General features: G+C 47.9%; 2 protein-coding genes across 2 annotated transcripts; one reads left to right on the forward strand and one right to left on the reverse strand.

Annotated features, from left to right (window-relative positions):
- Positions 1 to 8: 8 nt before the first annotated feature.
- RPS19BP1 (ribosomal protein S19 binding protein 1) lies at positions 9 to 1,613 on the forward strand (the record flags this gene model as incomplete). The annotated part of the gene is made up of 3 exons (XM_009870679.1): positions 9 to 132; positions 440 to 537; positions 1,479 to 1,613. Coding segments are annotated over 3 exons (357 nt in total), but the record flags the coding sequence as incomplete, so codon positions are not given.
- Positions 1,614 to 10,748: 9,135 nt separating this feature from the next.
- ATF4 (activating transcription factor 4) lies at positions 10,749 to 12,576 on the reverse strand. Its single transcript, XM_009870681.1, has 2 exons — positions 12,253 to 12,576; positions 10,749 to 11,688 (listed from the first exon to the last, which is right to left on the reverse strand). Exons 1-2 carry the CDS (start codon positions 12,467 to 12,469, stop codon positions 10,838 to 10,840), a joined length of 1,068 nt encoding a protein of 355 aa, XP_009868983.1. The 5' UTR covers positions 12,470 to 12,576; the 3' UTR covers positions 10,749 to 10,837.
- Between the last annotated feature and the right edge of the window lie 180 nt (positions 12,577 to 12,756).

Consider the following 12,756-nt stretch of genomic DNA (forward strand, 5'->3'; position numbering starts at 1 on the left):
AGGCCCCGCGAGGGCTCCAGCTGGGGCAGGACGGCCCCAAGGCGGCGAGAGCTGCGAGACGGAGGAAGAAGCCGCTGGAACCCGGCAGGAACAAGGCCACGGTGAAGGGCAGAGTCGTGAAGTCGGCGATAGGTGAGTGCTGGCCCGCCTCCGGGGAGCGTGGAGGAGCAGCAGCTCTGCCGCCCTCCGGAGCACTCGCACCGGGGCCCCTCGTGGCGTCCTGTGGCCACTCTCGCGGTCGCTTGTATCCATCCCTTCCCATCCTCCGGGATCCTCTTTTGCTGGCCTCCACTTAAACACAGCCTGATCTGTGGATGCACCCCTATCCCTGAGTTGCAGTGATGTCTCTTTCTCCTGGGGCCTTACTGATCCACCTGTGTCTTTTCATGCTGCCTGGATGAGCAGCTGATGTGTTTTGTCCCGCTCTGCTTTGACTTAGAGGAATATCATAAGAAGAAGGCTGCGGATCACTTGAGAGAAAATCTGCAGTACATGTTGAAGAGCCGATTTGTTGCAAACAAAGCCATCACAGAACAAGTAAGACTGATGCTTCTTTCTCTGGGGTTCTGCTTCCGCTGAGGAAAATAGGTGAATGGGAATTAACCCCAGATCTTCTAGCTGAGTCAAGTTAAGTTTCTGTCTGCAAATGGCCTTGAGGAATTTCTGTGTGTGCTGGCAAAATAAGTTACTAAGCTTTAAATTCTCGATAATATGTTGACCTCTGTGATGTTCCCAAATACTGTTTTAAATGTACTAACAGCTGTTAGTCTTTCTTGATTACCAAAGATATTTTATAGCTCCAGCTGTCAAAGAAATCCTGGTTCAGACCTTTTTCCTTACTGTCAATCAAAGTGGCCTTCTCTGTTGCTGGAGCCTGTTTAGCAAGGACCCAGATGTGCTGCTGGCTCATGTAATAAGAATTTCGTGAATGCCATTTCTCATAATGAGTGGTCTTCCACAAAAGGTAGTCCCATGCCAGGATCTGAAGGGGAGAATAGCTGACACTGCTGGAATCTTGGGCTATTTTTATGAGATTCAGGCTGTTAACTTACATAAACAAATCAAGTGGTTTAGGCCAGTGTTCCTCAGGCTGGAGATTGTCAAGGGAAGTGACAGTGTATTAGGAAATGCTGAGGGAATTCCACTGATGTGTTGGGTTTTCAGATTGTCTCATGGAGAGGCAGGATGAAAGAAGGTAATAGTTTCAGAAAGGCCTGTATTGAAGTCAGTGTTTCTATCTCTGTAACAGTTACCAGAGAGTAGTTTTCAGAGTTGACTCTAAATATGAAGTTGGTATTTCCAGTTGTTCCAGTGACCTGCTTTGATTAACATTGGTCATTGCCTCTCTCTTCTTTTGAGGCATTTCAAGATATAGCAAGGTACTAGTAGAATAGCAGGGATGCTGCAGGTAAGCTTGAAAATCACCGTTTGGGGGTTTGGTCTGAATTATAATGACTGTTGTTTTTTATTATCTGAAGGTTCTTGCTCAGAACAGAGGCAGGAAGTCCAAAGATCAGCCTCCAAAGAAGGCAGCAAAGAAGAAGCCTGAAGGCACTGTCTTTACTGAGGAAGATTTCCGTAAATTTGAGAGAGAATACTTTGGGAGGCCATAAACAATGCGGCAGGGATTCTTGTAGCTCCAGTCCTCCTGCACTTGAGTGCTCAGCATGCAGGACCGGCCATTTCCTCCGTGTAAGATGGGGCATCGGAGACATGCTGCTGTCAGCAAATGCTTTAATGTCACACTTGCAGAGGAGCTCTGCATCTGTGCAGAACTTGTTACCGGCCAGCTACAGCCACAGAGGTTCTCTTGGCTCTGAGACGCATTGTCCTTAGAATTATCTCCCTCCAGCCAACGTCTTGCATTCTTAATGTAGAAGGGTGGACCAAGCCAAATATAGATCTTGTTCCCCTTCCACAGGATGTAAGGCTTCTGCTGCCTGTGTTATCCGTCACAGAGCATTTGAAGTACTGTGTCTGAATGGAGAAGTATTTTGGACCAGCAGTAATAAATCATCGAAGGACACTTTGAAAGACTTAAACCTGAGTAGCCCTGTGGTTCTGTTCTTATTACAGCCTCTGTCAGGGCTTTCAGTCATTGCAAAAACTTTATATGTTGTTTGATTAAATAACTGTTGCAGACGCAGCCTCTCTTTGCCTTTGTAATAGTGATTATTATGAATGGCTATGACTGACAAAGACAAACTGTGTCACTGTTCTGATTCGCATCCCTCTCTTCAGGATGACTCAGTCGTGCGACCTGCCTCTCTGATTCATGCTGACACACGGGTTTAATCTCCTCTCCGACACGCTCAGACCTTCAAAGAGTGCAGGTTGGAATGGAGATGACTCCTCAGTTTTGCCTGCTCAGTCTCATCTACCCATGAAAGAGCTCTTGCACAGAGAAAGTTGCCCTTTGGATGCACCTGAGCCTCCTGCTGAGGTTCGGCCATGCCAGGAGGGCACCGCTGCTGGGTGCTGCCAGCTCCCCCAGCCAGGAGGGGCTGTGACCCAGATGTTAGCCTCGGCCTGAGCCAGAGGTTGTGGTGCTGGGTTGAATGGAACATTTTTTTATTTTTTTTTTCTATTAGACTACTGCTGGATTGCGGGCTGCAACGAGCAGAAGGCCCAGCAGGTGGGAGTGTTGTTCCAGACACTTCTTCGCTAAAACCACTCTGAATGTGCTGCTGGGGAGCTCCTGCCACTGCCCTTTCCTGCCCCTTACCTAAGAAGATGGGAAGCATGTTCCCTTTGGAATAAAAGATTTAAGGAGAAGGACTAGTGCCAAGCTTTAGTGAGACTCGGGAGTCGATTACAAGGTGTTTGGCTGACCTGAGCAGCAGCTCTTTGGATGGCAGCAGTGGTGGGAATGTGGTGTCCCTTCCCTGCCCTCTGATTATAATTCCTGGTCCTGTCCTCTTTAAGTCTGTGCCTCCTCTGTTGTGTTCTTTGCCTCTTGTCTGGATGGAAGGGAAGGTCACCCAGATGTATGAGGTCCAGACAGGGGAAATAGTGCACATACTGAAGTGTTTGTACTGGAAATTGTGTAATAGCACGTGGGAGGGGATTTCTTGTAATAGGATCAAGTTCAACTATATGCAGCCAAAAGCAGTAAATATAGAACAGTTCAAAGATCAGTTCCCCTATTTCTCAGTTTGTTCTTGCTCCCAAAATTAGAAAATGCGTAGTTTTTTTTAAAAAAAAAAAACAGAGAATTACTGTTTGCTTCTTAAAAGAATGGCAACTATTGTTTGAAAAAGTAGTTAAGCAAGATTTTTGCCTCCCGTGTCTCCTTGAAACCTCTGTGGTCTGTGCCTGCTGCAGTGTGTGTGAGCTGATTTAATACGTGCAGCTCTGTGCGGAGGCATCATGGAGACTTAACAGTGTAAATAAAGCTAGCCTTCTGAAAGATTTCTCAGGGTTTATTTTGTTTCAAGCCCTCATCTTCAGTATTTGGCAGTTCCTTTGACCATACAGAGGTCCTTCATGTCACCCCCTGCACCTCTTCTGTCAGTTCCTCCCACACAACCTTGTTTCTGTGGTTGTACAGCTTCTGGGTTTTCCAGGCTGAGGAAAGCAAAACCATCCTTTGTTGCTCCAGAAAGGAGCGCTAGGGTAACGCGGTTCACTCTCTTTGTACAAAACCTGGCTTGTTTGCTTGCAAATGTAAGCAAACAGGAAAGCTGTTCTTTCAGACTTAATGAGGAACTTTAAAGTAGGGCCCAAGAGCAGTTTTCCCCAAGGATAATAACACCTAGATCTGTGGAGTTTTAAAGTTGGATGGCAGCTCTCATTACTGGCCGGAAAGACTATTGGGGCAAAACAAGTAACCAACACACTTCTTGTGGCTGTGTGCCATGAGGCATTACATTGTTGAAGAAGGTAGAGCTACCTAACAGTGGATTTTGCCGTCTGAAGTCAAACTTGGTCATACAGCCGACAGTATCCTTAAATAAGTGAAATTTTATTTTGCAGGGGGAAGGAAGGAAGTGAACAGTCAGCCCTAGATGAACTGTCTTCTGCAAGGGCAAAGATCTGACGCAATTTAGTCTTGATGTTCCCCCTCTGTAGCAGCACAGGAGCTCCTATGAAAGAAGAACAGCAGTGCCACCTGCACAGTGCATAGATAAGGACAGGAGTTGGCCCATGAGGGAGATATCTTGAAGCTAGAGGGGAGAATAGGTACCAGCCTGTTGCATGTGCCTGGTGGTCAGCTAAAGCTCAGCATCTTCTTGTGTTCCCAACTGTCTGTGTTATGGTCTAGTCATGCCTAAAGCACGACAGCTCCTCAGCTGTGCTGGGACCCCAGGAGGTGGCTTTCTCAGAGTAACCGGTACCATCTCTCTTTTCTTTGCAGCCAGACTTTCCTGTCCCATGTAAGAGAGAAGAGCGGGTTAGGGAAGGAGCAGCTGCCATAGCTGCTTTCCCTGGTTGGCCTCCAACCACCAGTTTTCACGCTGGAAGCTAACACGCTGCAGCCCTCGGGCCAGCCAGACACCATTTCTCTCCCGCGCAGCTCCGAGAGGCAGCACAGGGAGGCATCCCGCTGCTGCGGGGTGACGGCCGTGTGCTGGCTGAGCTCATCGGGCTTCTGGCTCTCTTCCCAGCTCTGCGACACCAGCTGAGCATCCTCCTGCAGCAGAAAACAGAGGGAGCTGAGCTAGGGAAGAAGGAGAAGGGTGCCATCTTACCGTGCATCCCCACCCACACGCAGCAGGGAGTCTTAATGGGAGGCAGCAGCAGCAGCTTTAATATAAATGCAAATAAAAGCACTGGAGTGTTATTAACGTCGTAGAACTTTTCCAGGGAAATGGTTTAAAGGAGGCAGAATAGTTCCCAGATGCTCAGCATTGAGCTAGCTTGTTTTGAATAAGATTCATCAGGCCGCTTAATGGCCTATTGCTTCCTCTGTTACGTGAATGGAAAGCACAAAGCAAAATTTGTTAGGACGAGTCCAAGCTACTGTAAGCCAATACAGCCTCTGCTGTATCAGCAAGTCTTTACTTCTTTAGTGTAGAAAGCAACAACAACTAATATCAGCATTATATGCGTATCGTGAGGGGGAAGGACTGCAAACATAAACCAAGAAAACAAACCAAGAAAACATGGTTGCCCAGGTCACCAACCAACCTCCTGCCTCTGAAATGACACAGCAGTAACAAACCTGGTGCCAATGAACAAAGACAAACTGTAAAACTTGCTCTGGAAAACAAGACCTGAAATGATGAAAAAGGTGTTGGTGGGGAGGAACCAGCAGAGTCGAGTCCTAAAAGGGTTGGGGAATTTCAGCCTCTGGTTTCTTTTCCATGACTGATTTCCATTTCAGTCTCACTGATGATCAACACCTACAACACTGATGGGCTCCAGAATACCTTGGCTAAGGGACTGGTTGTTGCAGACAGGGTGCTCAGCAGCAGCACCCTGAATAACTCACAAAAGTTACATAAAAGGAAGTTTCTCATTTTGAGACAAGAAGACCTATCAGTCTGGCAAAAAATGAGGAGTATGAAAGAAGGCAAGCTGCCTAATGCCTGCTTACAGCTCAAATTGTGGAACTCCACCCAAGGCAGGCTGAAGGGTTAGTAAGTTTGAGACGGATTAAAGGTTTGCATGCCTATCCATAGTTACATTAAATAGGATTAACAGTGCCAACTACTAACCGGTGAGGGCAGGGGAAATAAAAAGCATGAAGGTTGCTCTGCATCTGTCTACAGCATTACGCACACCTTTTTTTCTGAACGAATTAGCTGTTGGCAGGGCTAACCAGTAATCTAGCCAAGCTGTCCTGTCCTGAGCTGCACTGCTTGCATGCCAGCAAGATCATTTAGCTCCTTTAATGGGAGGCAAAGAATAGGTCTCTTTCTGCTGCTGCAATGGAGATGCAGAGGAGTCACAGAACTAGGAGATTCTCTGCCCTATATAAATTCAGTTGACGCATCTGCTGCGCTTTTAACTCGCTCCTTGCCATTTTTTAAAAGGGTGTGTACATGTAAAAGAGAGGAAAAGAGCAGCTGAAGGAGAAATGAGAGGTGGCTGGCCATTACTTGGAGACCATTCACCAGTGTAATAGGGAAATTGGAGCTTGTGGTTAGAGGTGGCTTCATTCAGTGTCCTGTCACCCTGCATGAGTGCACTGAAAATAATGCAAAGTCAGCATACTTGGGATACCTAAGCAGCCAAAATAATATTGCCTAGGTCAGGGGACTGATCTCTGTTACTTCACAAGGCCCGACTTGTCAGCCTGAAGCGTTTCAGTGGGAAAGTCAGCAAAGATGAGGGGTTTTAGGCCCAGCAAGGGATGCTCATGGTAAGATCCCAAGATCATCTTTGCACGGGAAATGAAGTGTATGTGCTGGACTGCACAGCAAGGCTGTGACTACAGCAGGAGGACAGAGGAAGGTAGGTTGTCTCCAGAATCTACTCGAACCATATTAGGAAAAAATGAGTATGTACAATATGGAAATTATGCATATAGGAAGGACAATATAGATCCTGTTGTTTCTGAAGGCCTAAGCCTATGGAAACATTAAAGAGAATTGGTGTTACTTTGGCCAAAAAATATATAGATTTCTCACCCCACAAAAAGGCTTTCTGAATTAGAAACAGGTTTAGTAAGTGGAGAAGAAGGGTAGCTACACAACAGTGAGGGTTGAGAAAGCAAGAGACATCTCAGAACAGAAAAAGTATATGGAAATGCCAAGAACTGAAACAAGCATGCCTAAAAGAAATGGTGAGGCAGTACTTAGCCAGGCCGTGGGAAATGCGGGCAAGAAAAGAATGTTGGTTGGGGCTTTTTTATTCAAGAGGCAGGTGACTCCTCTCTGGAGACAACATGGCTTTGGGGCTGGGGAAGAGGGGGCTGTGACCAGACTGTCATTGTGTGAAATTGTTCCAGTCAGAATAACCCACAATTTCTTTCTACCGGTCCAGCTCAGCAGCACTGGGGGAGCATTCGTCTCCCAAAGGACAGCCTGTCCTTGCAGCTATCTCTGGGCTTTCTGCCAGGGCAAAAGCTATTTGGAAGATTTTTATCATCATTCTTCCTTCATTCTCTAAAGCTGCAGCTGGGGATTTATTTTTGTAAGCATGCTGCAAAGGTGCATCTGGTTCTCCACACAGGCACGCAAAAAACCCACCAGTGGTGGTAGTTTCCTCTTTTCATTTGCAAGAAGTGCAAGCACCTGGGTCTCTCTAAAGGCAGGGTGAAGAGGAAGGTAGTTATAAATATCACAGTAGCAGAAACGAGCTCATGAGAAGGGGCCATATGTTGTCAGAGCAGCTCTGTGAGCAGTGATCGGCCAGGAGTTGTGTGGTTATGTATGGGAATACTGAACTCCTGATTACCATGAAGTAAAAAATCGTCTAAGGGATCAGCAGCCTGAGGGTCATGTGTACTGTGTGTGTGAAGTCCACTTATCATAGAATCATAGAATCATAGAATGGCCTAGGCTGTGCCAACTAGCAGTGCCAACTTCAAATTCAAATAGCTTTTATGTAACATGAATTGGGGGAACATTGCTGTTTCCAAGTATGTGGAAGAACTGGGCTCCTCCAGGGGTAGGTAAAGCCTGCATTTCATGCACTAAAACCTATTTCTGGTCCTGGCATCACCCTGTATTCAAGCCACAAGGATTCAATTGAAGCACATTTGTTCTGAGAGGCTGTGAGAAAAAAAAGACAGGTCCTGCAGTTTGCAAAATCTAAAATCAGGCAGGAGGCTACCAGATTCTTTTCTCCCATGGGCCGGGGTTTGTAATGTGACAGTGTCCGTGGTGTTCCTGCAGCAGGCTGGGCAAGCTGCAGAGCCAAGTGGCGTGATGCTGGCTGTGACACAGGCCCCAAAGAGGAGTCTAAAAACGCTGAGGAGGAGTCAGCCCTAATCTCTAGCCAGCATAAAACCTTAACTAAATTGCTAAGTATGGAAACACGGCGTCATCTCAGCAGGCGTTGCATAAGGTAGCCTCTGCAAAGCTGCAAGCTCAGAGCCTCGGCGAGCAGTAACGACATCAATCACTCTTTAAGGGTAGGTTTCTGGTTCTCCTGCAAGGAGTCCTATAAAATACACACAGGGATACAGGGCAGAGAGCAAAGCGGCATGGGTGTGTCATGCATTCCTTGACTCCTGCTCCAGATCTGATCTTCCTTCCCTGGAGTGAGTGTAATTTGGTAAACTGGAGCTACATGCTCTCTGGAGGGCTGTAGAAACAGGAATCATATATATGCTGGCCAGCACAGGCACTGCCTCGTCTGCCTGCAGAGCATGGACTGAAAGAAAAATTGATTTTCGTCAGGGATGCCTCACAACCAGCCCTGCCATGGGGTGAGGGGACAAACATGCTGACAATCTTTCCAGGCTTTGGGTGAGCAGCAAAATACACCCCCACTCCCCGCCATAGCCCGGGCTGCTGCCAGATTTCAGTGGAAGTTGCAATGGCTCTAAGGGAAGTAGAGGCCATTACCCCATGGCTGGAAGGGAGGATCAGTTTGGGGACGAGAGCAGGGTTTTGCCCTGCACAGAGGAGTCACCTGTTCATACAGTCATACCAGTTGCCATGGTTTCTGTGGCTCAGCTGAAACTAAGCACATTGCCACCTCAGGTACAGATTTGATCCATCAAGGGAAAGACTGTTCTGCTCACTGGGCTCACCTGCTTCTAATTACCCCTGTCCCCAGCCTGGCAGATCCAGCTGATCTGAAGGAAACCTATTAGGTTGCTCTACCTCCCAATACAGAACAGTGCCTTGCCCCTGCATGCAGTCACCAGTAAGCTCTGGAGAATGAAGCAGGACCTTGACATGCCTGCCAGTTTACACCGTGTCCCATTTCCACAGTGCACGTAGTCAGAGCACTTGCCCAGGAGGTGAGTGGGGCAGATACTCCCATGAAGGTGAGAAGTCTAGGCTGAGACTACTCAAACAGCAGGGAACCCACAGTTTCATGAAGCCCAAGGTGAGGGTCTTACCTACCCACACTACTTTCAATGTGGCATAGCCCTAACTCCTGCTAGGGAATCTTTTTGCTGTAATTTAAGTAGTATCCAGTCACCCAAGCACCAGCTGTAAGCAAAGATCAAGTCACCACCGAGGGCCTGGCGTGCTCAGCCCTCCCTGCCAGCAAGCAGCTGCCAGTAGTGACCTACTTGATCTGCCTGCTTGAGGAGCCTTCACGCAGCAGGTCCCAGCACGTGTGGCTGGTGTGCCCTGTCACAAGGAATAGGCTTGGAGGACTGGAGTCCTAGCTCAAGGACATAAGGAGCTCAAGTGTCAGAAACTAGGACCCTCACGAGGCTGCAACTGGGCAAACCATTTTCTAATGCCAGTGGGGACCCTCTCCCTCCCTGTCCTGGCACTTGGCTGAAGCTGGTCCTAAAGCTGCTGCACTCGGTGTGTGTGCGCCAGCCCGGCTGCGACATGCTGATGCCTGAGGTGGGCACGTCAGTAGGTTGTATCAGTGCAAGCAAGAGGGACTCTTAACTCCTCAGGGAAGCACGTGTGCATCCACAGGCCAAAGCTGGCTCCGGTAGCCCAAGCAGGGGGTAGGTTGCTGCTAAACCTGAGTATCGGTGGCCAAAGAACAAAAAAAATCCAAAAAAATCACCGCCAAACAGACAGACAAAATGATTGACAATTGCACATCCCAGATCCTGAAGCTTCTAGTAGAGAACAGCCATGCTGGGACTTCACCGGCATTCTGAACCTCCCAGAACTAGAACGAACCACAAAAACAATTTCTTGCATTGAGTGGCCAGATTGTAAACTTACCCACTAACAGAAGGGCACCTACAGGCAGAAACAGCTCTGCTATGCAGGCCCCTGTGTTCAAGATCTCTGCAGCACGTGACGGGCGCCGTAACAGCCGTCTTGGTATTTGCATCTTCCCTGTTGCCACGCTCCAGCCCCAGCGTTCACTCACGCTCACCACGGCCCCACTGGGCACAGCAAAGCCCAGGAGCCAGCCGGCAGCTCGCCAAAAAAAACCCTGACACAACCAGCTCGGGAGCAGCACTGAGCCAGCTCTGTGGACCAGCCCATAAGCATGCTGGGTAGAAGAAAATCATATTTATGTTTATACCTTAAAATCTGACTCAAGCGGCTGTCTGAAGAAGCCTCCAAGTGTTTCAGCGTAGAAGGCGTCCCATCACCAAAAGCACTAGAGCTAGGAGTAATCCTGCCCACTCAGCTCAGTGTGAGAGTAGCCCCCACCCCACCAGCTTGGGCCAGGAACCCATCTCCCACTCCTCTTTTGGGCACCTGGGGACCTGAAGGAAAATACAGAAGTACCAGTTCCACACTCCCATTACTTGGAGTTATCTCCTGAATGCTGCTCATGCTCACAAAATTTTGTTTTGTACCTCGAACCATTCACCTTCAGTAACAACGTTCAGGTGTGCCAAGTCTGAACACAAATCCCTCCCACCACTTTTACAGAGCTTGCACATCTTCTATCACGTAGTCTCGCTACTGAAAAACCAGAGAGACCTTAGTATGATTCCCCCCACTTTGGTACATTTTTTACCAAACTATGTAATTTCCAGTGGGTGACAAGCCACTGGAACGTCAACTGAGGACTCTCAAGGACTTTGTGCACTTGAACTGCACCCACTGCCCAGTGCAAGAAGCAGCACGCTATGTCACACGTTCTCCAAAGGTGCAAGCAGGTACAGCCAGTAGCTTTCTGTCTGTACTTACACCTAGGTGTGGTGCAGGTTTTGCTTGTTTTAGATACCGAGTTATCTCACACCAGCAATTCAAGTTTACTATAAAATAATTTATTGAGACAGCAATACACAGCTTTAGCGGCAAGCTTATTTACATGCACATGAACACTGCTGACTACCCTACTCAGGGACTCTAGCTCTTTTGCCCTTGGCCTTGCGGACCTCTTCAATCAGATCTTTTAAGTACTGGATTTCCTTACTAAGGGAATCTGCTTTCTCCTTCAGGGCCTGATTCTTCTGCTCCAACTCTCTACACTCCCCAGACAGTGCCTCCTGCTCCGCCCTCTTCTTCTGCCGGTACCGCGTGGCAGCAGTCTTGTTCTGCTCCATCTTTTTCAATTTCTTATCTATTTTCTTTTCCCCTTTCACCTTTGCTGACACTACCTTCTCTGCGGGGTGATCGTACGGTTTGGATCTCACAGAGCCGCAGCCAGCATCTGCGGGGAACGGGTTGTCATGGTGGGATCCAGCCGGATTGGGTGGACTATGTTGGGGTGTTCCCAGGTAGGAATCTGGGCTCATGCATATCCCACTATCATCGGAATGGTTCTCCTCCTCCTTCTCAGACTTGGCAATCACCACCACAACAGTGGGGCCCTCCTGTTTCCTTTCTCCTTCCAGAACATCCACTTCACTACCTAGTTCTAAACTAAACGAATGGTCTGGAGTGGAAGTCAGAGACCCTGGGGAGAGCGGGAAAGACCAAAGGGAAGGCAACGGGACCATGGGATCTGCTCCAATTGGAGATTCGGGGAGATGGGTGATTAGGTCAGTTATCAGTGGAGGTTCTTTGCTGTGAAATTCCTGGATGGTAGGGTTAAATAGGAGATCACACGTGTCTTCCAACGTGGCCATCAGCTCGTCTGGTGAGACGGTGGCTTCCAGATGTTCCATACCTAACAGGGCATCAAAATCAAATTCCTTCAGATCCATCTTCTCCACCATCCACTCCATGCCAGAGAAGGCATCCTCTGTGCAATAAAGAAAACCAACATCATAATGAAATGCTATTTTAGTAAAACAGCAGCCAACTACTCAAGCTTCTGAGAAGAATCTAGCAGCTCATCTTTTGTATCTTCCTTCTCTCTCATAATGGTATGAAAAAACTCAACCATCACAAAAAAAACCCCAAAACAAAAAACCCACACTCCTCCACCGTTCAGCTGCAGAAGACTGCAAGCCATCAGCTGCTCCAACATTCCATCCCTCTTAGTCCAAGACCACAAGAATTTGGGAGTATTTGAAGCATACAGCCACGCTTGTTTCTTGTGACCTCTGCCAGAGAACAGCACCTTAACAGCTGGTATGTTATTAAAAAGACATCACAAGTGTCACTTTACCATACGGCAGTCCAGCAACCAGCAATTCTGTACTGTGTAAGCTGTGTAAGCACACAGGCTTTCCAGGCAGAGATCTGCATGTGACGATGCCTTCGCATTTATGAAAAACTAACAATTTCATTTAATTAGAATGTTACTAAATATATCCTGTGCCATTGTAATTGATGCCCTTTATGCAAGTGAGTAATATCTTACCCTGGCTGCTATCTATGGTGTTGCCTAAACTGTCCACAGCAAGCCAATTGGAGGAGACTGCCTTAGCCTTGTCGCTGGAGAACCCATGCGAACTGAGGGGCTCGGCCACCTCCAGGTAGTCATCTAGGAGTCCCAAACCTTCCTCAGCCACCGAACACGGCTGGCTGAAGGGGGATAATGAATCCCCCAACAGCATCTCGTTGTTCAAGAGGCTCATCTTTGTCGGTTTTTAACGCTTTGACGTCGAAGGATGTAGACAAGTAGAGGGTCTTTTTGTCGACTACAGCAATGCTGCTGTGCGGTGCCTTGAAAAACCTGCAAAACAATTTTTGTTCATCAGTACTCGTTCACCCAGCACAGCAGCTTCTTTCCACAAGCAAAAACCATTTCAGGAAGTACTCTGTAAACTTGTACGACTTCTCCATTTTGGGGGACTGCCGTCCCGCGCGCCCAGCGCCACCTTTAGGGTTTAAAATTTCTTCGCGAAGGGCCAGCCACAGACTC

The sequence above is a fragment of the Apaloderma vittatum genome, unplaced genomic scaffold (genome assembly GCF_000703405.1).
Source record: "Apaloderma vittatum isolate BGI_N311 unplaced genomic scaffold, ASM70340v1 scaffold40505, whole genome shotgun sequence".
NCBI classification, from domain to species: domain Eukaryota; kingdom Metazoa; phylum Chordata; class Aves; order Trogoniformes; family Trogonidae; genus Apaloderma; species Apaloderma vittatum.

Coding starts and splice junctions, on each gene's coding strand:
- ATF4 (XM_009870681.1), bottom strand. CDS start 12,469: ATGAGCCTCTTGAACAACGAGATGCTGTTGGGGGATTCATTATCCCCC. Junction 11,689..12,252: donor CACCATAGATAGCAGCCAGG/GTAAGATATTAC, acceptor TTTATTGCACAG/AGGATGCCTTCTCTGGCATG.